This window comes from Oncorhynchus tshawytscha, linkage group LG08, assembly GCF_018296145.1.
Source record: "Oncorhynchus tshawytscha isolate Ot180627B linkage group LG08, Otsh_v2.0, whole genome shotgun sequence".
NCBI classification, from domain to species: domain Eukaryota; kingdom Metazoa; phylum Chordata; class Actinopteri; order Salmoniformes; family Salmonidae; genus Oncorhynchus; species Oncorhynchus tshawytscha.
Genome location: NC_056436.1, coordinates 73,587,618 through 73,615,470, shown reverse-complemented (window position 1 = coordinate 73,615,470; position 27,853 = coordinate 73,587,618). Strand labels below are relative to the sequence as shown.

The window sequence follows — 27,853 nt, the reverse complement described above, 5'->3', positions numbered from 1 at the left end:
TTCTTATGTCATTCTCGCTGGGACCAAAAGTTTAAAAAGTGTTGATAGGGGACAGAATGTGGTAGGACCATCAAATAATTGTCATATACATTACATATACATTACTCCACATGGGACAGGATATTGGAAATGTAATCAAAGCCTATTGGATGATAACTTGTTTTTAACTAGGACAGAATATATTTATAACGGACATTTTCAGATATAACACAAGTACAGCAGATGCCCTTATTGTATGGGGCACTTTTAAATGTGCCTTTAGAGGCCATGCAATTCAGTACTCATCAATAGAACAAAAGACATTTAGGTCAAAAGAGTCCATATTAACAAAGGAAATAGAAGGAGTAACAGTACAGATAGATAGTAATAAAAACTGTATCATAGAGGCACAGAATAAGTTAGAGAAAAAACAAAAGAAATGGAGGAACTTAGTCAAGAAAGATCCAGTGTAATATAGTATAAAAAATCAATCGAACTGGATGGAATACGGGGGAAAAAGTAACTAATTATTTTTTATTCTCCAACATAGAAATGCTACCAAAAATTATTTCCTGAAACTTCTTATAAATGATGGAGTCACTCATGATTCACCAAACTATATTTTGAAATAGGAAGCAAAGTACTTTAAGCATATGTTTTCGTTTCAGTCTCCTGCATCTCCACTAACCAAAATTAATTGTACAAAAAGACTCATGTGAGGCCAAATTACAGAGGAGGAACTTCTTGATGCAATTAAAGCCTTTAAGTCCAGGAAATCTTCAGGGCTGGATGGCATATAGGAACGTTATTAGTATGTTTTAACCACTGCTATAAAAATGGTAGATTATCAGATACTTAACAAAAAGGTCTCATTTCATTAATACTGAAACAGGACCAAAGTGGTACCTATAAAGATCCAGTCCATTTAATTGGAAGCCCCTTACACTTCAATGGTGTGATGCCAAAATTCTGGCAAAATGTATAGCGCATAGAATTCAAAAGGTATTGTCGGATATAATTCATCCTAATCAGACAGGTTTTTTTTACGTGGACAATACATTGAGGATAATATAAGACATGTACTGGAAACAATAGAACACTATGAAGTATCTGTGAGATCAGGCCTGGTTTTCATAGCTGACTTTGAAAAGGCTTTTGACAAAGTATGACTCATTTGATTCATTTATAAATGCCTGGAATATTTCAATTTTGGAGAATCTCAAGTAAAACAAGCTTGTCCGCTATCGGGATATCTATTTATTACGGCCATAGAAATGCTATTCAAATCAGATCTAACAATAACATTAAGGGCTAGAAATCCAGGGCTTAAAGAAAGGTGTCATTGTACGCTGATGATTCATGTTTCCTTTTAAAACCACAATTAGAATCCCCACACAGCCTCATAGAGGATCTAGATACTTGTTCTAACCTCTCTGGATTAAAACCAAATTATGATAAGTGTACTATATTATGAATCACAACATTGTTTAACTTTTACATTACCGTCTAGTTAACCAATGAAATGGTCTGACGGGGATGTGGACACACTCAGTATTCATATCCTGAAAGAAAGAAAAGATCTCCCTACGATACATTATAATAGAATGTAAGCAATGCATAAGATCTTGCTAGCATGGAAAGGAAAATACCTGTCTATTTGTGGAAAAATCAACCTGATTAACTCTTTAGTCATATCCCAGTTTACTTATTTGCTTATGGCCTTGTCTACACCTAGCAACCTGCTTTTTAAATTATATGAGCAAAAGATATTCCATTTCATTTGGAACGGCAAGCCAGACAAAATGAAAAGGGCTTGTTTATATGATGAATATGAATTTGGAAGGCAGAAATGATTAAATCATAAAGCACTTCAACTCTCACTAAAGGCTTCAGTCATACAAAAGTTATACTTAAATCCAAACGGGTTCTCTAGCAGATTAGTAAAAATGTCCCTTGATCAAGAATGGCCTTTTTCTCTTTATTCAGATTAGAACCTCTCACTTTCGGTTATTTGAAAATAAAATAATCTCTAAAATATCGCTATTTTTACTAGCCATAGAAAGTTGGTTGCAATTTCATTTTAATCCACCAGAAAACACATAACAAATAATACAACAAATATTGTGGTTAAACTCAATTATTCCAATTGATTAAAAAAAACACTATTTGGGTAGTAAAAATGCTTAACAAGAATATCATCTTTGTAAATGATATCATAAATAGGACTGGTGGAGTTAGGTCACACATGCAGCTATCAAAAATATATGGAAACATCTGCTCTACCCAAAATTACAACCAAACTAACTACAACATTACCGCAAAAATGGAAGAGCCAAAGTAAGGAACTTGTCTGTCGGCCCTGCATTAAAGACCAAAATTGGTTAAAAAAATTGTGATGAAAAAGTATACCAGTTGCTGTGCCATATAGATAGCAAAAGAGTTGGGAAGAGATTTTCAATGTACCGATTTCGTGGCACATGGTTTATGAGCTCATACACAAAACGACGGCGGATTTAAAACTTCAAATGTTTCTATTTAAATGCTTATACAAAATTCTTGCAACCAATAGAATGTTATATGTATGGGGGATACAACCATCCCAGCTCTGTAGATTCTGCTGCGAAGAGATAGAATCATTCTTTGTTTTGGTACTGTCCATATGTAGCTTGTTTTTGGTCGCAGGTTTAGGAATGGCTGAAGGATTGCAACATTTACCTGGATCTAACTCTGCAAATAGCACTTCTGGGTGATTTGAAAAGTCAATGTGAATCGATCTATAATACAATAATATTTTTAGCAAAAATGTTTATCTATAATTTACAATCTGTAGAAACTATGAGAATAGAAAGGTTCAGAACTTTAGTGAAACATCACAGCAAATAAAAACAAATATATGGCAAATCAAAACTGGATGGTCTTCTGAGATACAGTAAATGGGAAGGGTTGAGGTTAGCTGAGGGATGGGACTATATTATGTAGAAGCCTAAGTGTTGTTATCCATTAGTTTACCCCAATTAGGGGAGGGGTGGTAGGGTTAGGGGAAAATAATGAAGGAAAATATATGAAAAAATATAAATATACACAGTACCAGTCAAAAAGTTTGACACACCTATTCTCATTCAAGGGTTTTTCTTTATTTTTACTATTTTATACATTATAGAATAATAGTGAAGACATCAAAACTGTGAAATAACACATATGGAATCATGTACTGAAATAACAAAATTATTTTTAAACAAATCAAAACATATTTTATATTTTGGATTCTTCAAAGTAGACACCCTTTGCCTTGATGACAGCTTTGCACACTCTTGGCATTCTCTCAACCAGCTTCACCTGGAATGCTTTTCCAACAGTCTTGAAGGAGTTCCCACATATGCTGAACACTTGTTGGCTGCTTTTCCTTCACTCTGCGGTCCAACTAATCCCAAACCATCTCAATTGGGTTGAGGTCTGGTGATTGTGGAGGCCAGGTCATCTGATGCAGCACTCCATCACTCTCCTTCTTGGTCAAATAGCCCTTACACAGCCTGGAGGTGTGTTGGGTCTTTGTCCTGTTGAAAAACAATGATATTCCCACGAAGCGCAAACCAGATTTTTTATTTTTTATTTTATTTAACTAGGCAAGTCAGTTAAGAACAAATTCTTATTTTCAATGACAGCCTAGGAACAGTGGGTTAACTGCCTTGTTCAGGGGCAGAGTGACAGTTTTTGTTTTACCATGTCAGCTCGGGTATTGCGATCTTGCAACCTTTCAGGTTACAAGTCCAACGCTCTAACCACTAGGCTACCTGCCGCCCCCAGATGGGATGGCGTATTGCTACAAAATGCTGTGGTAGCCATGCTGGTTAAGAGTGCCTTGAATTCTAAACAAATCACAGACAGTGTCTCCAGCAAAGCACCCCCACACCATCACATCTCCCCCTCCATGCTTCACAGGGGGAACCACACATGTGGAGATCATCCGTTCACCTACTCTTGAGTCTCACAAAGACATGGCGGTTGGAACCAAAATTCTCAAATTTGGACGCATCAGACCAAATAACAGATTTCCATCAGTCTAATGTCCATTGCTCATGTTTCTTGGCCCAAGCAAATCTCTTCTTATTATTGGTGTCCTTTAGTAGTGGTTTCTTGGCAGCAATTCGACCATGAAAGCCTGACTCACACAGTCTCCTCTGAACAGTTGATGTTGAAATGTGTCTGTTACTTGAACACTGTGAAGCATTTATTTGGGCTGCAATTTCTGAGGCTGGTAACTCTAATGAACTTTTAAACTCTGAAGCAGAGGTAATTATTGGTCTTCCTTTCCTGTGGCGGTCCTAATGAGAGCCAGTTTCATCATAGCGCTTGATGGTTTTTGCGACTGCACTTGAAAAAACTTTCAAAGTCTTGAAATGTTCCATATTGACTGACCTTCATGTCTTAAAGTAATGACGGACTGTTACTTTTACCAAATAGGGCTTTCTTCTATATACCACCTCTACCTTGTCACAACACAACTGATTGGCTCAAACTAATTAAGAAGGCACACCTGTTAATTGAAATGCATTCCAGGTGACAACCTCATGAAGCTGGTTGAGATAATGCCTAGAGTGTGCAAAGCTGTCAACAAGGCAAAGGGTGGTTACTTTGAACAATCTAAAATATAAATAAATATATAAAATATAAATATATTTTGATTAGTTTAACACTTTTTGGTTACTACATGAGTCAATATGTGTTATTTCATAGTTTTGATGTCTTCACTATTCCTGTACAATGTAGAAAAAAGTCAAAGTAAAGAAAAACCTGGATTGAGTAGGTGTGTCCAAACTTTTGACTGGTGCTGTCTATCTGTCTGTCTGTCTGTCTGTCTGTCTGTCTGTCTGTCTGTCTGTCTGTCTGTCTGTCTGTCTGTCTGTCTGTCTGTCTGTCTGTCTGTCTGTCTGTCTGTCTGTCTGTCTGTCTGTCTGTCTGTCTGTCCCCGTTCCGTCCGTCCGTCTGTCTGTCCCCGTTCCGTCCGTCCGTCCGCCTCTCTCTCTCTCTCTCTCTCTCTCTCTCTCTCTATCTCTCTTGCCTGCCTCCTGCCTGCCTGTCTGTCTGTCTGTCCTGCCTGCCTGCCTGCCTGCCTGCCTGCCTATCCTATCTATCTATCTATCTGCCTATCCTATCTATCTATCCTATCCTGCCTGCCTGCCTGCCTGCCTGCCTGCCTGCCTGCCTGCCTGCCTGCCTGCCTATCTGCTTTGTCTCTTACCTCATATATGAGGTAGTGCTCTTTGATTCGGTACTCCTCCCACTCTCTGCTCTTGGGAGAAGGTGAGGGCGGACTCTTCCTGTGTTCCTCCACCTCCATACTCATCTGCTTCAGCTTCCCCTCGTGAAACTGCAGCTGCTCCTCCTACACCAATCACAGCAACCCATCAACCAGCAGTAACAGCCAATAAAATACCACAATCAATCTAGGGTGCACTCAAATTATGCTATATTTGTAGCTGTGTGTGTACCAAATGTGTGTAAGAGAGTGTGTGCATGCATTGTCAATGTATGTGATTGAACACACACACATTAATGAATGTGTATGTGTGTACCTGGTTTAGCCGGGTAGAGGAGGAGGGCAGTAGAGGTCTACAGAACGTCTTCATGGAGCCGATGGCAGCAGGGAAGGCCGGGGCAGAGAACAGAGCTGCTACCAGGTTAATACGAAATATCCACGACATCATCTCCTCCTCACTCCTACAGAGAGAGAGAGAGAGAGAGAGAGGGAGGGAGGGAGAGCAGGATAGAGAGAGAGAGAGAGAGAGAGGAAGAGGAAGAGAGAGCAGGGGAGAGAGAGAGAGAGAGAGGGAGAGGGAGGGAGGGAGAGCAGGATAGAGAGAGAGAGAGAGAGAGAGGAAGAGGAAGAGAGAGCAGGGGAGAGAGAGAGAGAGAGAGAGAGAGAGGGAGGGAGGGAGAGGGTAGGAGAGAGAGAGAACAGGAGAGGAAGAGAGAGCAGGAGAGAAAGGGAGAGAGAGAGAGGAAGAGGGAGCAGGAGAGACAGCATATATTATTATTATTGTAATATGAGAGAGAGTATGACACAATTTGCGACAAAATAATATTTGGCTAATAATATTAATAATATTCGACTAATAATAACGCCACATTTCTGTACATCATGAAAGTCAGTTATCATTGCATGACAAAATAACAATGTGCATTAGCGGACACAAAGCTGGTTCCCATGAACAGGCCTCCCCTACAGGCCAGAGCAGCAGAGGACCTACGGTGCCTGCAGCAGGGACACTCTCCTGTCAGAGAGAGAGAACAGGCCTCCCCTACAGGCCAGAGCAGCAGAGGACCTACGGTGCCTGCAGCAGGGACACTCTCCTGTCAGAGAGAGAGAACAGGCCTCCCCTACAGGCCAGAGCAGCAGAGGACCTACGGTGCCTGCAGCAGGGACACTCTCCTGTCAGAGAGAGAACAGGCCTCCCCTACAGGCCAGAGCAGCAGAGGACCCGGTGCCTGCAGCAGGGACACTCTCCTGTCAGAACAGGCCTCCCCTACAGGCCAGAGTAGCAGAGGACCTACGGTGCCTGCAGCAGGGACACTCTCCTGTCAGAGAGAGAGAACAGGCCTCCCCTACAGGCCAGAGTAGCAGAGGACCTACGGTGCCTGCAGCAGGGACACTCTCCTGTCAGAGAGAGAGAACAGGCCTCCCCTACAGGCCAGAGTAGCAGAGGACCTACGGTGCCTGCAGCAGGGACACTCTCCTGTCAGAGAGAGAGAACAGGCCTCCCCTACAGGCCAGAGTAGCAGAGGACCTACGGTGCCTGCAGCAAGAACACTCTCCAGTCAGAGGTCTTTAGTTTGAGGACGTTGGGTCTCTTGCTGTAGTCTGTAGCGCGGGTGGCTAACGCATGGTGGATACGCACAGCGTTCTTCAGGTCCCCCTCACACAGCTCTGCATCAGCCTTATACTCATCCTGTCAACAGGGGAGACACACAAATTTAACATTGTCAGAGAGCTCCTACTACTGTGTGTGTGTGTGTGTGTGTGTGTGTGGGGGGGGACAGAGAGAGTCACACACACATGCAGCTGAGCTACCACTGCTGCATCCCCTTGTCACCACTACTGCAGTGGTAGAAGTCTGTTTCTATGGTAACGGAGAGGTATCTGGTACCTTCTGGAGATAAAGGATCATCCCCTTTAGAACCGCATAGAACTTCTTCCAGCCTCGCCGTCCTCGTGGGGCTAGAGAGAGAGGGAGAGAGAGAGAGGGAGAGAGGGAGAGGGAGAGGGAGAGGGAGAGGGGAGGGAGAGGGAGGGAGAGAGAGAGAGAAAGACAAAAGTTATTTTTAACATTGTTTAAATCTCAATAACTGAAGGCTCATGCATTAAGAAATCCCATGTGTGTGATTCTGTGTGTGTGTGTTGTTGTGTGTGTTTGTGTGTGTCCTCACTGCGTTTGCCGTCCATGTCTGCGTGGCTTTTGCGGGTCAGGACACCATGTTTATAGGTGACAGCGTTGAGTAGGATGGGGATGGCGATGAAAGGGTTATTGCCATCCGTTACCCTGGCAACCCCCCTCTTCCCCCCTCCCTCACACTGCTCCTCCACCAGCTCTGATAGACTCTTCCTGAACTCCTCTTCCTCACTGCAATACATCAGATATCAGATATAACATAGGACACACACACGCACATGCACACACGAACAAGCATCATACACACACACACACACACACACACACACACACACACACCTGAGAATGGATACTCACATTGCCCATTCAAGCTTCTCGTTCTTTATTGAATTATACAGCACCTAAACAGGAAGAGGAAGTGAAGAAATCAAAATGGTGAGAGAGAAAACTCACATTACACCTCATTGTACTGAATGAACTTCAGAGAAATGTCAACTTTGGAATCTGACTAATTATTACATTAGCAATATTGTCCTAGCATTGGTTAACACACCTTTAATAGGTCTTTAGGGAAGTCTTTGCCATCATTTAGGCTATCCAGATTACTGATGAACTGCTGGCAAGACATCTTCTTCCCAATGTTCTGGACAAGAGAAACAAAACCACACAGAGAATTAAAGCTAAATACGGTATCTGTTGAGAAACCTTTGAAATATTGACCACTAGGTGTCAGTGCTGTGCAGTTAGGGCACTAGCTATTCACATCATCATGCACTATGTGTTGATTGGTTACATTACAGCCACAGATATACTGTATACTGTACATGGAGAGACACAGAAGAGGTTAGTGCTAAAAACCACTTACCACCTACGGAGCAGGACAACCAGAGGATACACAGAGGTCACACAAAGGACAGACAGAATGCAGGAGGATATGAGAGGAGAGGAGAAGAAAGGAAGGAGAGAGGGAAAGATTGTGAGAGCGCATGTTAAACACTGGCTAAGAGTTAGTATACTGTGGTATTTAGTAGTAGGAGACAGAGAGAGGAGGCAGAAGGAGACAGAAAGAGGAGGCAGGAGACAGAAAGAGGAGTCAGAAGACAGAAAGAGGAGGCAGGAGACAGAAAGAGGCAAAAAAGTAGGACAGAGGACAGAAGAGACACAGAAGAGAGAGAGAGAGAGAGAGAGAGAGAGAGAGAGAGAGAGAGAGAGAGAGAGAGGAGCTATGTTGATGCAGCACATGATTTGTAAACAGGTGTTGCCTGGCTTAAGGAGGGGGGGGGGTATTCTTAAAGACAGCCAAGCTAAAAATATAAATACAATGAGTCGATTGCAGTAGGAGGGATCCTGCCTTTACATTGATTTCCATCCATCTCCACAGATTGTAGGTTTGATAACAGAGCTGTACATACGTGTCCATGTAGATCAGTGTTGAGCAGCATTAGGGCGCAGGTTAACGTATGGGCTCCGTCTGTTGGAAGAAGAAAACGTGTTTTTGATTGTTATCTAAATGTCATGAGTGACTAGCTTATATTTTGAAGTCTCAACAATACCTGGCATAATACTTTATAATATGCCATTCTAAATGTGAATGTAAGAAATGTCATGTTTTTTAAATGTTTTTTGGGAGAATCTGGTTGGGGCAGCTCCACCTCACGGGCAAAACCTTTTAGTGGCCTACCTCTTGATGACGAAGAGTAAAATGAGCAGCTCTAATGTTAATGTCCTGTAATTCTACACATTTTGCCATGGGGCGTAGAGAAATCATTGCAGTTTTAAAGTACAGTTTTGACAATTCTACACATTTTCCCATGGGATGGTGAGAAACGATTTAAAATGTATAGCTAATTTCCAGCAATTCTACACATTTTCCCATGGGGCAGAGAGAACATTCTGTAGTTTTAAAACTCATTTAATGCGATTCTGCTCACTTTGCCATGGGGCAGACAGAACATTCTGTAGTTTTAAAACTCTTTTAATGCGATTCTGCTCACTTTGCCATGGGGCAGACAGAACATTCTGTAGTTTTAAAACTCATTTAATGTGATTCTGCTCACTTTGCCATGGGGCAGACAGAACATTCTGTAGTTTTAAAACTCATTTAATGTGATTCTGCTCACTTTCCCATGGGGCAGACAGAACATTCTGTAGTTTTAAAACTCATTTAATGCGATTCTGCTCACTTTGCCATGGAGCAGACAGAACATTCTGTAGTTTTAAAACTCATTTAATGCGATTCTGCTCACTTTGCCATGGAGCAGACAGAACATTCTGTAGTTTTAAAACTCATTTAATGCGATTCTGCTCACTTTGCCATGGGGCAGACAGAACATTCTGTAGTTTTAAAACTCATTTAATGCGATTCTGCTTAATTCGCCATGGTGCAGAGAGAACATTCTGTAGTTTTAAAATTCATTTAATGCTATTCTGCTCACTTTGTCATTGGGCGGAACTAAAACTCTATTCTAAAACTCTATTCTAAAGCTAATTTCCTGCCATTCTACACATTTTGCCATGGGATGGAGAGAATCTTTTTCAGTTTCAGAGCTAATTCCACACATTTTGCCATGGGATGGAGAGAATCTTTTTCAGTTTCATAGCTAATTCCACACATTTTGCCATGGGACGGAGAGAATCTTTTTCAGTTTCATAGCTAATTCCACACATTTTGCCATGGGATGGAGAGAATCTTTTTCAGTTTCATAGCTAATTCCACACATTTTGCCATGGGATGGAGAGAATCTTTTTCAGTTTCATAGCTAATTCCACACATTTTGCCATGGGATGGAGAGAATCTTTTTCAGTTTCATAGCTAATTCAACACATTTTGCCATGGGATGGAGAGAATCTTTTTCAGTTTCATAGCTAATTCCACACATTTTGCCATGGGATGGAGAGAATCTTTTTCAGTTTCAGAGCTAATTCCACACATGTTGCCATGGGATGGAGAGAATCTTTTTCAGTTTCATAGCTAATTCCACACATTTTGCCATGGGATGGAGAGAATCTTTTTCAGTTTCATAGCTAATTCCACACATTTTGCCATGGGATGGAGAGAATCTTTTTCAGTTTCAGAGCTAATTCCACACATTTTGCCATGGGATGGAGAGAATCTTTTTCAGTTTCATAGCTAATTCCACACATTTTGCCATGGGATGGAGAGAATCTTTTTCAGTTTCATAGCTAATTCCACACATTTTGCCATGACTTACAATGCCTTCAGAAAGTATTCACACCCCTTAACTTTTTCCACATTTGTTGTGTTACAGCCTGAATTTCAAATAGATTCAATTTAGATTTTTTTGTCACACACAATACCCCACAGTGTCAAAGCGGAATTATGTTTTTGGGGAAAAAAAGGCTAATGAATTAAAAATGAAAAGTTGAAATGTCTTGAGTGAATAAGTATTCAACCCTTTTGTTATGGCCTAAATAAGTTCAGGAGTAAAACTTTTCTTAAAAAGTCACATATTAAGTTGCAAGGACTCACTCTGTGCACAATAATTGTGTTTAACATCTCATCTCTGTACCTCACACATATAATTATTTGTAATGTCCCGCAGTCGAGCAGTGAGTTTCAAACACAAATTCAACCACAAAGACCAGGGGGTTTCCAATGCCTCACACCTATTGGTAGATGGGTAAATAAATAACAATTAAAAGCAGACATTGAATATCGATTTGAGTATGGTGAAGTTTTAATTACACTTTAGATGGTGTATCAATAAACATAGTCACAAATAAGATTCAGGCGTCCTTCCTAACTAAGTTGCCAGAGAAGAAGGAAACCGCTGAGGAATTTCACCATGAGGTCAATGGTGACTTTAAAATAGTTAGAGTTTAATAGCAGTGATAGGAGAAAACTGAGAATGGATCAACAACATTGTAGTTACTCCACAATACTAACCTAATTGACAGAGTGAAAAGAAGGAAGCCTGTACAGAATAAAAAATATTCCAAAACACGCATCCTGTTTGCAACAAGGCACTAAAGTAAAACTGCAAAGAATGTGGCAAAGAAATCTACTTTTTGTCCTGAATACAAAGCGTTATGTTTGGGGGAAAATCTAACACAACACATCACTGAGTACCACTCTTCATATTTTCAAGCATGGTGGTGGCTACATCATGTTATGGGTATGCTTGTCATCAGCAATGACTAGGGTGTTTTTTTTTGTTGATGAAAAGAAACAGAATAGAGGGAAGCACAGGCAAAATCCTAGAGGAAAACCTGGTTTAGTCTGCATTCTAACAGGAAAATTGACCTTTCAGCAGGACAATAACCAGAAATACAAGGCCAAATATACACTGGAGTTGCTTACCAAGACAACATTGAATGTCCTAGTTACAGTTTTGACATACATTGGCTTGGATTTCTGAGAAAGAATTGTAAATGGCTGTCTAGCAATGATCAACATCCAACTTGGCAGAGCTTGAAGAATTTAAAAATATATATAATTTGCAAATAATGTACAATCCAGGTGTGCACATCTCTTAAGAGACTTATCCAGAAAGACTCACAGCTGTAATTGCTGCCAAAGGTTCATGCCAACATGTACTGACTCAGGGGGTTGAATACTTATCTAATCAAGATATATTAGTGTATTATTTTTCATATTTTTTGTTACAAATTTTTGAATTTGTCTTCCACAGAGTATTTTGTATAGATCCATTTTAATCTCACTTTGTAACACAACAAAATGTGGAAAAAGTAAAGGGGTGTGAATACCTTATGAAGGCACTGTATGCCGTGTTAATATGCTATCTGAGTGAGCGTGACCAACAAAGTTCATTGGGACCCCCTGGAAGTCAGGGCCACGTGCCTTGCATACCCAGTCAGTAAATGGGCAATGATAACTACAAGGTTTAGATAGCTGGCTAGACTAACTTACCAAGTAATCTATAAAACTGACATGGGATAATTGAGTGACTGCCAGTGACTGAGATAACAAGAAAAAAACTGCTTATGCACTACCAAATGTTTAAATTGCACCTTGTGAGTTTTACTGTCCTGACTTTCTAAAAAAAGGAATGGGGGTCTGGGCCCCCTAGCGGCCATGAGTCCCTAAGCATATTCTTATGTCGCTTAGTGGCAAGACCCGGCACTGGTTATTCATTCAAGGCAACAAAGCTGTTATCGTCTTGTGGTGGAAAATGTTATGTTTGTGCTCTTCTAACAACCAATTTCTGTGTTCACGCAAGTGATTGATTGAATGAATCTTCACTATTAGTATGTGCAATTTGGCAGTACGCCCAGACCCTTGTTTTGAGAACGAAAGATATCTCAGTTTCAAGGTCTCAGTTTAGAGAGAAGTCTCGTGAGGTACTGGTATGAACCAGTATTGGTCGGTCACATGAATGAAGTAAACGTTAATGATGAATTCATTATGAATGATGAATAAGCTATATCATGCAAATATAACTTGTCTGCAGTATATAAGAGAACTAACTAACAAGACTGCCCCGGGAGAGTTCCTGATCAACATGTGTACTTGGTGCATTGAGTTGGTTGGAACCTCTCCAGTGTGCTGATAATAAAGAATGATTAATAAAAGATTGACTTTGAGTGTTCCTGTGTAGAATGTCCAAGACAGTCTTCATTTTCATCCTCATCATAGTCTTCACAAACCTCCCCAACACCCTAATTATAATCATCATCACCATCATCTTCTTCATCATTATCATTCCGTTCGGATATGTCCTTTCCTTCGGGGGCGAGGGCTGTGGGGTTGCAGACACAGAACCTCTTAGAGAAGTGGACCAGGATCCTTTCTCTCTCCTGGGTCTCCCCCATCAGAGGAAAGGCTTTCAGAAAGTTCCTGAGAATTAGGTCAAAGACCAACGAGTGAGAAGGCAGTATTGTTTTCAGGCTAGAATGCAGAGTGTATCTGTCCGCACAGTGATATAGGCCATAAGCTACAGTCTCCATTTCTAGGCTTACTCACATTTATTTTTGAAATCGATAATGGCGTCGTATGTGTGAGGCTAAAGTAGATTAGTACAATACAATGCAGTGCACATTCATTCAGTGTAAACGCAGTGTAAGTGTGGTTCACCACTCCCAATACAAACATGTTCATTTACTCTGGATATCTGCATGCTGTGGTTTAATACATGCATTCAAGACAGTCCCAAATCATGGCATACTGTATTATCGGAGGTGACAGTTGACTGTATAGCAAAATAGAGGCACACTACAGCTCTATACTCAGATAAATCAGTATTAGGCTAATGTGTTGTGAGCAGTGCTGTGAGAATAGTGCTGACTGGGTTTACCTCAGGGCCTTGTCCAATGACAGACCAGAGAAGTCAAAGAAGCTGAGGTACTCTGACGCCACCAGCTGGCTGAACTCATTACTGCATGATAGACAGAGAGAGAAGGGATGGGGGAGGGAGAGAGAGAGAGAGGAGGAAAGAGAAGGGAGGGACGGGAGCGATAGAAAGAGAGAGAGAGAAAGAGAGAGAGAGAGAGAGAGAGAGAGAGAGAGAGAGAGAGAGAGAGAGAGAGAGAGAGAAAGATCAATATGAAGTTCAAGATGATACAAAATACAACATAAACACTGTGAGACATGCATGTGTATCAGTGACTAACTGAATGACTGTGTGTGTGTGTGTGTGTGTGTGTAGTCTTGTGTGTTTGGTCTTGTGTGTGTTTGATCTTGTGTGTGTGGTCTTGTGTGTGTTTGGTCTTGTGTGTGTTTGATGTTGTGTGTGTGTGGTATAGTGTGTGTTCGGTCTTGTGTGTGTTTGGTCTTGTGTGTGTGATCTTGTGCGTGTGTGTGTGGTCTTGTGCGTGTGTGTGTGGTCTTGGGGGGGGTGTATGCCTGAAACCGCACTTCTTTCCCAGGTGGCGTGCCACATCGCAGCGTTTGAAGCCCTCCAGGTAGAACAGGCGCTTGGCAAGGCGTTTGGCGGCGTTACATTCGGCACGGCAACCGTTGGCAAGGGTGTCCGTGCTGCCTCTCTCCAGCTGCTCCAGACCGCTCGGCTCTGAGTCCGACAGCACGTCAGTGACGTTGGTATCACTGAGGAGGACGCACACAGGGACATTCAGAGATTAGGACAGACACTCTCCACTTGATAACTGTGGACCTTGCAACATGTGAGGTTGGCATTGTTAAGAACACAACACACACAGACAGATCTCTGTGGACCAACCAACATGACAGCCTTAGTGAGCTGATAGTATGGCACCTACCTGCCTCACAGAACAGTGCCCTAGCAGGACCACTGACTGGCAGTCATGAAGATGAAAATATAGAATGTTATGATGATATATGGGAGCTATAAACTCCAATTTCAAGACCCTTAATGACATAATGTCCTCTAAAGAAAAACCTGTCCATTTCATTAGACAAGAATAAACAAACAGATACGATAAGAAATATACGAATGTGTGATATTTTATCAACACGAAAGTTACATGGCAAATTAGATATGATTTTTCTCATATAACCCTGATTCAATAATAAAAATCCCCTGAAGACACAAAGATAGAATATCTGAGACACAGTCCTTATATCTCTCTATCCCTCTAACCAAAAACACATAAAACATCCTAAACAAACAGTACTGAAATAGTGGTAAAAACAAACGTTAAAGGCCTCAATACCAGACCAGACAAGGTGTACTGGTCGACCCTACCATTTTAAGTGTCTCTTTGATATTGTCAAAATTCTCTCTATAAACGATCCGGATTGTTCTGCATAATCTAATTAGATCGACTTCATTCATTCCTACATTCAATACGCCTTTGCACGGTAATGTGTCGGTTGCCGTGGACACAACGGGCGGCGGAACCCGGTGTCCTAGAAGGAGAGATGACAGGCACAAATACTACCCCTCCCAGGTTGATGTCTCCTACCTCACAATTACCCACAATCCTCACTGCAGGCAACAACGTGCCTTGAGCACAAGCCTCGCGCAAGGATGGAACTATCCCCAAAGGAGACTAGGTACTCATACCTCCCTCTGTACAAGGAAGGTGTACTTTTCTTCCCCCAGCTTAAGACAGGCGAGGAGCTATCAACAAAATAATTGCCATTCTATTCATCATTATCTTTCACATGCATGTGCAATTACTGCCCTTCCCAGGTTGATGTCGCCTACATCACAATTACCCACAACCCTCAACTAGGCAACAGCATGCAATGAGCACAAGCCTCACACTATCGCCAAAAGATGTCCAAACCTGCCCCTAGGCTACAACATGTGTTTTTTTATCTTCATATCTTACAGATGCATTTCCCTAAGCTACTCTCCACGTTGGCCACCATGCCTAATCCTAACCACATTTCTGTTCATAAGAAAATTGTCGATCTCCTGAATAATGAACAACTCGTGCCAGCCTGGGAGTCACAGCAGTGAAGACATACAATGTCCATCAACTGCACAACACACAGTCCTAAATTGAACCGTATTCCCTATAGTACTTTTGACCAGGGCCATTTAGAACAAAGACACTGACTCACAGCCACTGCCATTCAATATGGATTTTGACCCTTGATCTTTATCTTGGATGAAGTGAACTACAGTACAGTTCCATGTACCTTTCATTGTAACTATTATGCATTTGAGAAGTCATGAGTAGATTTCCCCTGAATAGTAAGCTCATTTAAAAGTGAATCAGTGTGCGTGTGTGTGTCTGTGTGTGTGTGTGTCTGTGTGTGTCTGTTTTTTGAGCTCATACTTAGAGCATGAGACAGCATGTCTGTGACTCACATAGTAATCTCTCTTTCAGTTGTACTGTGTGCCATCCAAACCTAGACCAGCAAGGGTGTGTCAGGTGAAGAGCATGAGGGCTGTGTCTGTGTGTGTTTCTGTCTGTCTGTCTGTCTGTCTGTCTGTCTGTCTGTCTGTCTGTCTGTCTGTCTGTCTGTCTGTCTGTCTGTCTGTCTGTCTGTCTGTCTGTCTGTCTGTCTGTCTGTCTGTGTCTGAGTGTGTTTCTGTCTGTCTGTCTGTCTGTCTGTCTGTCTGTCTGTCTGTCTGTCTGTCTGTCTGTCTGTCTGTGTCTGTCTGTCTGTCTGTCTGTCTGTCTGTCTGTCTGTCTGTCTGTCTGTCTGTCTGTCTGTCTGTCTGTCTGTCTGTAACTGTCTGTCTGTCTGTCTGTCTGTGTCTGAGTGTGTTTCTGTCTGTCTGTCTGTCTGTCTGTCTGTCTGTCTGTCTGTCTGTCTGTCTGTCTGTCTGTCTGTCTGTCTGTCTGTCTGTCTGTCTGTCTGTCTGTGTCTGAGTGTGTGTGTGTGTGTCTGTGTTAGAAAAAGGGGTGAGTGTGCATGTTATTTATGAGTAGGGGTGTGTGTGTCTGTGTGTTTCATAACTGAGGCTTGTAGCTATACGTGCAATCACTGGCATCCTCTGTGCAATGTCTTGATGGAATAATACCAAGGACTCAGCATTAAGCGATCCAACACAACACCAGTGTAATATACCACTGGATCATTCATAACCTACTGCCCCCTCAGTCTCATTCTGTTATTCAAACCCCAACACTTCTAAAATAACACAGCATTCACTGATGCTGCACTACAGTATATTGCCGTGACACTACAGTATACTGCCGTGACACTACAGTATACTGCCGTGACAATACAGTATACTGCCGTGACACTACAGTATATTGCCGTGACAATACAGTATATTGCAGTGACAATTCTGCCGGGACACTACAGTATATTGCCGTGACAATATAGTATACTTCGTGACACTACAGGGTATTGCCGTGACAATACAGTATATTGCTGTGACACTACAGTATATTGCCGTGACACTACAGTATACTGCCGTGACACTACAGTATACTGCCGTGACACTACAGTATATTGCTGTGACACTACAGTATATTGCCGTGACACTACAGTATATGCCGTGACACTACAGTATATTGCTGTGACAATACAGTATATTGCCGTGACACTACAGTATACTGCCGTGACACTACAGTATACTGCCGTGTGTATATTGCTGTGACACTACAGTGACATACATACTGCCGTGACAATACAGTATACTGCCGTGACAATACAGTATATTGCCGTGACAATACAGTATACTGCCGTGACACTACAGTATACTGACACTACAGTATACTGCCGTGACAATACAGTATACTGCCGTGACAATACAGTATACTGCCGTGACACTACAGTATACTGCCGTGACACTACAGTATATTGCCGTGACAATACAGTATACTGCCGTGACAATACAGTATACTGCCGTGACAATAACTGATAAAGGCAAAGGAATTATAGTCACTTTTTTAAAAAGGAAACAGAGCAGCTTGTTAATTCCTAGGGGCATGTTGAACAACGTTGTTGCCAGTCTCCCATAAGAGTGAGCAATGTGTAGCAAGGTCAACAGAGATGGTTCAAATGTATTGGGTCAACAGAAATGGTTCAAATGTATTGGGTCAACAGAGATGGTTCAAATGTATTGAGTCAACAGAGATGGTTCAAATGTATTGGGTCAACAGAGATGGTTCAAATGTATTGGGTCAACAGAGATGGTTCAAATGTATTGGGTCAACAGAGATGGTTCAAATGTATTGGGTCAACAGAGATGGTTCAAATGTATTGGGTCAACAGAGATGGTTCAAATGTATTGAGTCAACAGAGATGGTTCAAATGTATTGGGTCAACAGAGATGGTTCAAATGTATTGGGTCAACAGAGATGGTTCAAATGTATTGGGTCAACAGAGATGGTTCAAATGTATTGGGTCAACAGAGATGGTTCAAATGTATTGGGTCAACAGAGATGGTTCAAATGTATTGGGTCAACAGAGATGGTTCAAATGTATTGGGTCAACAGAGATGGTTCAAATGTATTGGGTCAACAGAGATGGTTCAAATGTATTGGGTCAACAGAGATGGTTCAAATGTATTGGGTCAACAGAGATGGTTCAAATGTATTGGGTCAACAGAGATGGTTCAAATGTGTTCATCCGCGTTACAAACCCATTATAAACTGACCAAAGTTCGAATCATACAGATAGTTCATTGTAACGTTTTTTTATACGGCATAGTCAATTAGCTATTCTCAAACGTATGGCAATTATACTTCAAGTAGCCACATTTTTCATGAAAGTGTTATTAAACTGTTTAGTGGCATATCCATGCTTTAGTTGATTTGCAACGTCTGTCAAAACTGTTCCGCTCAATATTGTAATTGCAAATACAGCACACACTCCCGTTTATTCTGAGTCTGACTGACACAAGAAACTTCAGAACAACTTATCTGTGGGCGAAACCATAAAAAATACTTACAGAAGTTCGAGAAGCAAGTCGAAATGACAGTCATATTCCTCTTTCCACATTTTCTCTCCCGCGTTCGAGGATGGGAATCAGTGTCAATGAGCGCACGACATCATCCAGCGGTGTTGGATAAAATCCGGCATTAGTCTTTGGCGGTATTTACCCAGAGGCTTAAACAATCAGATTTTCGTCAGTCTTTTCCGACACAAACGGGACTCGAAGCACTGCATGGTTATTACGCGGTTTAAGAGCACATACTTATCTAACTATAGTGTTTGTAGCCTACACAGTGTGAATGGATATTAGATTTTTCCCTTGAAGGTTCTTGGAAGTCTCCCTCAAAAAAGAATGTGAGGGGCGGAGCGACAGACCACACAATCTACCGAATTATGTTCCTAAATCTTGTTAGTACACACTCACTTCGATGATCATTCAGGTCTGTGCCTAACCCATTACGCCACTCCCTCCCTGGTCTTTTCCAACGGTTGCTATGTTGTGATGCAAAGAAAAGGCTGTTTTCTCTTGGCCTAAAGGCCCAGAAACCACATTGTTAACACAACTCTTCAAAATATCAGTTATATTCTAAAAATGTGTCATATGATCATATTCAAAGGCAGGTCCACTTCTACGCCACAGCTATGGTAATTTCCCTCTACAGTGCATTCGGAAAGTATTCAGACCACTTGACCTTTTCTACATTTTGTTGTTACAGCTTTATTAAAAAATTAATTGAATCGTTTTTTTCCCTGATCAATCTAAGTACAATATCCCATAATGACAAAGCAAAAACAGTTTTTTTAGAAATGATTTCACATTTATAAAATGAAATGAAAACTAAAATAATACATTTGCATAAGTATTCAGACCCTTTCTCAGTACTTTGTTGAAGCACCTTTGGCAGCAATTACAGCCTTGAATCTTCTTGGGTATGACGCTACAAACTTGGCACACCTGTATTTGGGGAGTTTCTCCCATTCTTTTCTGCAGATCCTCTCAAGCACTGTCGGGTTGGAATGGGAGTATCACTGCACAGCTATTTTCAGGACTCTCCAGAGTTGTTCGACCAGGTTTAAGTCTGGGCTCTGGCTGGGCCACTCAAGGACATTCAGAGACTTGACTCCTGCTGTGTGCTTAGGTTTGTTGTCCTGTTGGAAGGTGAACCGAAGGTGAACCGTAACCCCAGTCTGAGTTCCTGAGTGCTCCGGAGCAGATTTTCATCAATGATCTGTATGTACCTTGCTCCGTTCATCTTTCCCTCGATCCTGACTAGTCTCCCAGCCCCTGCCGCTGAAAAACATCCCCACAGCATGCTGCTGCAACCACTATGCTTCCCCGTAGGGATGGTATTGGCCAGGTGATGAGCGGTGCCTGGTTTCCTCCAGATGTGACGCTTGGTATTCAGGCTTGGTATTCATGGTCTTAGGGTCGTTTAGGTGCCTTTTTGGCAAACTCCAAGCGGGCTGTCATGTGCCTTTTACTGAGGAGTGGCTTCCGTCTTGCCTATCTACCACAAAGGCCTATAGCTTGGTTTTTGCTCTGACATCCACTGTCAACTGTAGGACATTACATAGACAGGTGTGTGCCTTTCCAAATCATGTGCAATCAATTGAATTTACCACAGATGGACTTCAATCAAGTTGTAGAAACATCTCAAGGACGATCAATGGAAACACAATGCACCAGAGCTCAATTTGGAGTTTCATAGCAAAGGGTCTGAATACTTATGTAAATAAGGTATTTCAGTTTTTCAGTATTTGTAACAACCTGTTTTCACTTTGTTATTATGGCGTATTGTGATGTCATTATGGGGTATTATGGGTAGATTGATGAGGAAAACGATTAATGTAATCAATTTTAGAATATTTCTGTAACGGAACAAAATATGGAAAAATAATACTTTCTGAATGCACTGTATTTGGCCCTAGTGTTGTGTATTGTGTTGCCAACCATCTCTGACTCACCCTCCAAAAGCAGAAGAAGACGTGGACTGGTGGCATTGTGATAGGTATAGATATCTGGCACACACACACACACACACACACAGTGGCAGATATTAATCATCTACTCTGACACATCAATACCTACTCCCTCTGTTTTTAAATTCCTCCTTCCCCCTTCTAATCTTGAGGAATCGTGGAGACAAAAATAAAGTGACAAGGGGAGGACAAACAGACAGAGGAGGGGAGAGAGGGAGGTGGGGGATAGAGAGCCCGATAAGGTAGGACAAAGAGAAGAGAATAGGCACCTGGGACCCTTATCTAGACTAGACCTTATAGACAGCCATTGAAAGCTTGACAGCCATGATGTGACAGGACCACAATAGGCCCTGATCACTAAGCTAGCAGGAAACAGGATGTTGTCATCAACATTGTGATGCAAGTCACTGACAAGGATTCTAGTGAAGAAAGTGTTTATATAAGGCAGTCTGGTCTCACAGAGTTTCAGCCCCCCAGCTCTATCTGACTTCTCAAATGGCCACCACATTCTAACATTTCACTAACATCAGCATTCCTTTCTAGCAGGCATCATAGGCCCGTGAACTCAATCATGACGTCAAACGATTGCAACGCAACCTCCAAAAGGAATACTTTGGAATCTGGGTTGAACGTTTATGACATATTTATGAGCTCTCACTCCAAATGTTAAATATACTCCTGCAACCTCTAGAAGAACACCATAGGAGCAGTAACAATTGGATACAATAGTCTTCAACTGTTTTGTCCTGGTTGAGGATCAATGACGTAGGGTCTGGAGAAAAAATATACGTAATAAATGTCCTCTCAGTCAATGGCATCGAGTGATACAGTCGATGTACGTATAACATGTAAATAAAATACAAAGGCAGCTAAAAATGCATGTAAATAATCCAGTGAAATTATCTGGTGTGATTTAAGTATCTCCCAGCCAGGTCACCTGTGATACAAGTCAGGATTCAACATCCACCCATGTCTGAGGACATCGGGAGATTACGTTGAAACCGTCCACTAGGGGCAACAGTGAGCGCTGTTACATTCAAGGAGGTTTCGTTGTGGATGGGGAGGGTGGATGGTGGATGGGGATGGTGGATGGGGATGGTGGATGTTGGATGGGGATGTGGATGGTGGATGGGGAAGGGGAAGGGGATGGGGATGGTGGATGGGGATGGCGGATGGGGATGGCGGATGGGGATGGCGGATGGGGATGTGGATGGTGGATGTGGATGGTGGATGGTAGATGGTGGATGGGAATGGTGGATGGGGGATGACGGATGGGCGTAAGCATCTGCCTTTGGTGCCAAAGGCTGCATATTCGAATCCAGCTATAGAAAATTGAATTTTATATTTTTGCTTTATGCCTATCCCAAACCTGAACCATTACCTTAACCAATGCCTAACCTTAAGAGTTAATGCCTTAACCTAAAATCCGACTACTAAGTGGACTGGACAATCGTTTTTGGAGAGATTGAGAGCTTTTCAGTGATAACCACCATTAATATTAGCAGCACAGATGCGCAGCACAGTTCTGTTCAGCAGTGGGAAGGACGAGCCACACCCAGCACACACAGCCTACATCAGCTGGTGAGCTGAGGGGGAGCAAGTGATGAGTGTGGGCAGACAGGCTCTGCCCTGGTTCCAATTATACTCATCGCACAGACTACTCTATTTTTTGCTTCCCCGTAGCTAACCAGTCACCTGCATTCTAGTTAGCTACCCTTTGCCAGGTAATTTTTTTATTTCACCTTTATTTAACCAGGTAGGCCAGTTGAGAACAAGTTCTCATTTACAACTGCAACCTGGCCAAGATAAAGCAAAGCAATGCGACAAAAACAACAACACAGAGTTACACATAAGCAAACGTACAATCAACAACACAAAATAAAAATAGAAATGTATACAGTGTGTGCAAATGTAGAAGAGTAGGGAGGTAGTCAAAAAATAGGCCCTAGCGGCAGAAATAATACAAATTTAGCATTAATACTGGAGTGATAGATGTGCAGATGATGAATGTGCAAGTAGAGATACTGGGGTGCAAAAGAGCAAGAGAGTAAGTAATAATATGGGGATGAGGTAGTCGTGTGTGCAATTTACAGATTGGCTGTGTACAGGTACAGTGATCGATCGGTAAGCTGCTCTGACAGCTGATGCTTAAAGTTAGTGAGGGAGATATAAGACTCCAGCTTCAGAGATTTTTGCAATTAGTTCCAGTCATTGGCAGCAGAGAACTGGAAGGAAAGGCGGCCAAAGGAAGCGTTGGTTTTGGGCATGACCAGTGAAATATACCTGCTGGAGAGCGTGCTACGGGTCTGTGTTGCTACGGTGACCAGTGAGCTGAGATAAGGCGGGGCTTTACCGAGCAAAGACTTATAGATGACCTGGGGCCAGTGGGTTTGGTGACGGATATGTAGTAAGGGCCAGCCAACCTTGAGCATACAGGTCGCAGTGGTGGGTAGTATATAGGGCTTTGGGGATAAAACGGATGGCACTGTGATAGACTACATCCAGTTTGCTGAGTAGAGTGTTGGGGGCTATTTTGTAAATGACATCGCCAAAGTCAAGGATCGGTAGGATAGTCAGTTATACGAGGGTATGTTTGGTGGCATGAGTGAAGGAGGCTTTGTTGCGAAATAGAAAGCCGATTCTAGATTTAATTTTGGATTGGAGATGCTTTTTCTTAGGCATCAGGCTCCTTTTTCTCCATTTCCGACTGAATGACATGCCCAAAGCAAACTGCCTGTAGCTCAGGCCCTGAAGCCAGGATATGCATATTATTGGTACCATTGGAACGAAAACACTTTGAAGGTTGTAGAAATGTTAAAATAATGTAGGAGAATATAACACAATAGATATGGTAGGAGAAAATCCAAAGAAAAACCAACCAGAACATCCTCTTAGAAATACAAGAGAAAGCTCATATTCTAAAATAGTGCAATTCCTATGGTTTCCACAGGGTGTCAGCAGTCTATATTCAAAGTTTCATGCTTGTAACTTCAAAAAACAAATAAGAAATAAGACCGCTAGCAGTGGCTAACTGACTACTAGCTAGCTAGCAGGCTTCTGAAGGGGGTTCCGGTTCAAAAGTGTAAAAATAGCAGATCCATACCACATTGGGTGAGGTGGGATGCAGGAGAGCATGGTCAGTCCGTAGATAGAACATGAGATTAAAAAATAATACAAATATATGCGAAGAAAAACTATATATACAGGGGACGGGACAAGACAATCAAAGCAGACATCCCGCTGCTACGCCACCTTGGATCAGAAGAGGTTCAGAAGCATCTCACTGGGCAAAAACAATATTTTTTTGTGCATTAGCGAGCCGCATTTTACATTGAAATCAAATCAAATTTCATTGGTCACATACACATATTTAGCAGGTGTAGTGAAATGCTTGTATTCCTAGCTCCAACGGTGCAGTAATATCTAACAATACACAGCAATACACACAAATCAGTATAAATATACTGGCCAGTGTGTCTATACATCCCATTATGGACAGTATGTGGATGGAATATATAGTATATCTGAAGAACACGTAGGCAAGAATAGAATATGTATAGCAATCCAGCGTCTTCGTCCTCGGTTCTTTCTCCCTCTCCGGTGGCTTCTACTTCTGGTTCAGATCTTCGGAGCTCCCAGCCTCACCAGACAGTTAGGCTGCCTGAGAGACCAGCCCATTCAACATCACCAGCTTTAATCATAGGCAACTCTATGGTGAGAAACATCTCGGTCCCCAAGGCAAAAACCCTGTTCTACCACAGGAGCACGAGTACAGGACATAACAAGTCTGTTTCAGACTGTTCTACCACAGGAGCACGAGTACAGGACATAACAAGGCTGTTTCAGACTGTTCTACCACAGGAGCACGAGTACAGGACATAACAAAGCTGTTTCAGACTGTTCTACCACAGGAGCACGAGTACAGGACATAACAAAGCTGTTTCAGACTGTTCTACCACAGGAGCACGAGTACAGGACATAACAAAGCTGTTTCAGACTGTTCTACCACAGGAGCACGAGTACAGGACATAACAAAGCTGTTTCAGACTGTTCTACCACAGGAGCACGAGTACAGGACATAACAAAGCTGTTTCAGACTGTTCTACCACAGGAACACGAGTACAGGACATAACAAGGCTGTTTCAGACTGTTCTACCACAGGAGCACGAGTACAGGACATAACAAGGCTGTTTCAGACTGTTCTACCACAGGAGCACGAGTACAGGACATAACAAAGCTGTTTCAGACTGTTCTACCACAGGAGCACGAGTACAGGACATAACAAGGCTGTTTCAGACTGTTCTACCACAGGAGCACGAGTACAGGACATAACAAGGCTGTTTCAGACTGTGCTACCCAGGAGCACGAGTACAGGACATAACAAGGCTGTTTCAGACTGTTCTACCACAGGAGCACGAGTACAGGACATAACAAAGCTGTTTCAGACTGTTCTACCACAGGAGCACGAGTACAGGACATAACAAAGCTGTTTCAGACTGTTCTACCACAGGAACACGAGTACAGGACATAACAAAGCTGTTTCAGACTGTTCTACCACAGGAGCACGAGTACAGGACATAACAAGGCTGTTTCAGACTGTTCTACCACAGGAGCACGAGTACAGGACATAACAAGGCTGTTTCAGACTGTTCTACCACAGGAGCACGAGTACAGGACATAACAAAGGCTGTTTCAGACTGTTCTACCACAGGAGCACGAGTACAGGACATAACAAAGCTGTTTCAGACTGTTCTACCACAGGAGCACGAGTACAGGACATAACAAAGCTGTTTCAGACTGTTCTACCACAGGAACACGAGTACAGGACATAACAAGGCTGTTTCAGACTGTTCTACCAGGAGCACGAGTACAGGACATAACAAAGCTGTTTCAGACTGTTCTACCACAGGAGCACGAGTACAGGACATAACAAGGCTGTTTCAGACTGTTCTACCACAGGAGCACGAGTACAGGACATAACAAGGCTGTTTCAGACTGTTCTACCACAGGAGCACGAGTACAGGACATAACAAGGCTGTTTCAGACTGTTCTACCACAGGAGCACGAGTACAGGACATAACAAGGCTGTTTCAGACTGTTCTACCACAGGAGCACACGAGTACAGGACATAACAAAGCTGTTTCAGACTGTTCTACCACAGGAGCACGAGTACAGGACATAACAAGGCTGTTTCAGACTGTTCTACCACAGGAGCACGAGTACAGGACATAACAAGGCTGTTTCAGACTGTTCTACCACAGGAGCACGAGTACAGGACATAACAAGGCTGTTTCAGACTGTTCTACCACAGGAGCACGAGTACAGGACATAACAAAGCTGTTTCAGACTGTTCTACCACAGGAGCACGAGTACAGGACATAACAAGGCTGTTTCAGACTGTTCTACCACAGGAGCACGAGTACAGGACATAACAAGGCTGTTTCAGACTGTTCTACCACAGGAGCACGAGTACAGGACATAACAAGGCTGCTTCAGACTGTTCTACCACAGATGCCAGGAGCTGACACTGTCGTTGTCCATGTGGGGTCAAACGACATCAGGTGGGCTAGCTCGGTACATTTGAAATTTGATTTTAAAGAACTGATTTTAGCATTAAAAGACTCCAAAAAACGGCCAATAATTTCAGGTCCAGTACCATCATTGGGCTGCGGGTGTGAAAGATTCAGCAGACAACTGTAGCTCTAATGGAGTCACTTATATTGATAACTTTGACACCTTCTGGAAACAGAAGATACTCTTCAGGAATGACGGAGTTTATCCAAATCATCTGGCTCCTGGATTCTGTCCAACGCATTTCAAGGCTACGTTGAAACAACGACTGGTAAATGATCCAAGACCAGCTCAGTTAATCCCTACCATTGTAACAATGAGTCGTCATAATGCTGCATCAAATGTACATGGTCTTAGGGGCATTGGCAAACACAATGAAAGTAATTTAATTTATGTACCCCTAATTGCACCTAATACATCTGTTTATCCTACAGCTAATGTAAGCAGTAATGAGCCTATAAACCAGAGTTACACTGTTAGCACTGAGGCGGTGTGCAATAGTAGGAAGACAACTTTATGCTGCTCACCTCTCAGCTCCAATGTAAATAACATGAGTACGTCCACCTCTGATAGATAAGCTTCCCAGTAAAGCATTAAAAACAATCAAGCAACCCAGAAAAGTGCTAAAAATAGCCCATATTAACATATATAGCCTAAGAAACAAGGTCCATGAAGTCAATAACTTGCTTGTAACAGATGACATTCATATTCAGATTATCTCTGAAACTCACTTAGATAATACCTTTGATGATACAGTGGTAGCAATACATGATTATAACATCTACCGAAAAGACAGAAATGCCAAAGAGGGCGGTGTTGCGCTCTATATTCAGAACGACATTCCTGTAAAGCTTAGAGAGTATCTCATGTTAAATACTGTTGAAGTATTATGGCTACAGGTTAATCTGTCTCACCTAAAACCCATTCTTGTGGGAAGCTGCTATAGACCACCAAGTGTTGACAGTCAGTATCTGGATAATATGTGTGAAATGCTTGATAATGTATGAGATATCAACAGATAAGTATATTTTCTGGGTGATTTAAATATTGACTGGCTATCATCAAGCTGCCCACTCAGGAAAAAAACGTACCAGGGTAGTTACAAACAGCACAGGAATGAAATCATTAACATCTATTGATCACATCTTTACTAATGCTGCAGATATGTGCTTTAAAGCAGTATCCAGATCAATAGGATGTAGTGATCACAATATAATAGCCATATCTAGGAAAACCAAAGTTCCAAAGGCTGGGCCTATTATGGTGTATAAGAGGACATACAATAATTTTTGTAGTGATTCATATGTGTAATGAGTGTAATGAGGAGCAACCAGACTCTACACTTGACGCATTTATGAAACTACTTATTCCAGTTACTAATAAGCACACACCCATTAAGAAAATGACTGTAAAAACTGTTAAATCCCCTTGGATTGATGAGGAATTGAAAAATTATATGGTTGAGAGGGATGAGGCAAAAGGTATGACAATTAAATCTGGCAGCCCAACTGATTGGCAAATGTACTGCAAATTAAGAAATCATGTGACGAAACTAAAGAAAAAGACAAGAAACTATACTATGAAACAAAGATAAATTATATAAAGAATGATAGTAAAAAGCTTTGGGGCACCTTAAATGAAATTTTTGGGGAAAAAAGCCAACTCAGTTCCTTCATTCATTGAATCAGAT

The 27,853-nt window shown here is 42.0% G+C and overlaps 1 protein-coding gene across 2 annotated transcripts in view; it reads right to left on the bottom strand.

Moving 5' to 3' along the window:
* LOC112257023 (PH and SEC7 domain-containing protein 2-like) overlaps positions 1–27,853 on the bottom strand; it is a 78,797-nt gene that overhangs the window by 3,921 nt on the left and 47,023 nt on the right. The window contains exons 4-14 of one of the 2 annotated variants that reach the window (XM_042325936.1): positions 14,203–14,391; positions 13,643–13,723; positions 13,028–13,185; positions 8,780–8,838; positions 7,921–8,010; positions 7,725–7,768; positions 7,405–7,598; positions 7,125–7,195; positions 6,769–6,926; positions 5,553–5,697; positions 5,219–5,362 (exon numbers count right to left, since the gene is read on the bottom strand). In XM_042325936.1, coding sequence (XP_042181870.1) covers positions 5,219–5,362; positions 5,553–5,697; positions 6,769–6,926; positions 7,125–7,195; positions 7,405–7,598; positions 7,725–7,768; positions 7,921–8,010; positions 8,780–8,838; positions 13,028–13,185; positions 13,643–13,723; positions 14,203–14,391 — 1,333 coding nt within the window. Of the gene's footprint in view, positions 1–5,218; positions 5,363–5,552; positions 5,698–5,933; positions 6,382–6,527; positions 6,927–7,124; positions 7,196–7,404; positions 7,599–7,724; positions 7,769–7,920; positions 8,011–8,779; positions 8,839–13,027; positions 13,186–13,642; positions 13,724–14,202; positions 14,392–27,853 lie in introns of those variants that run through there. The other variant, XR_006083932.1, reaches the window with a different exon arrangement.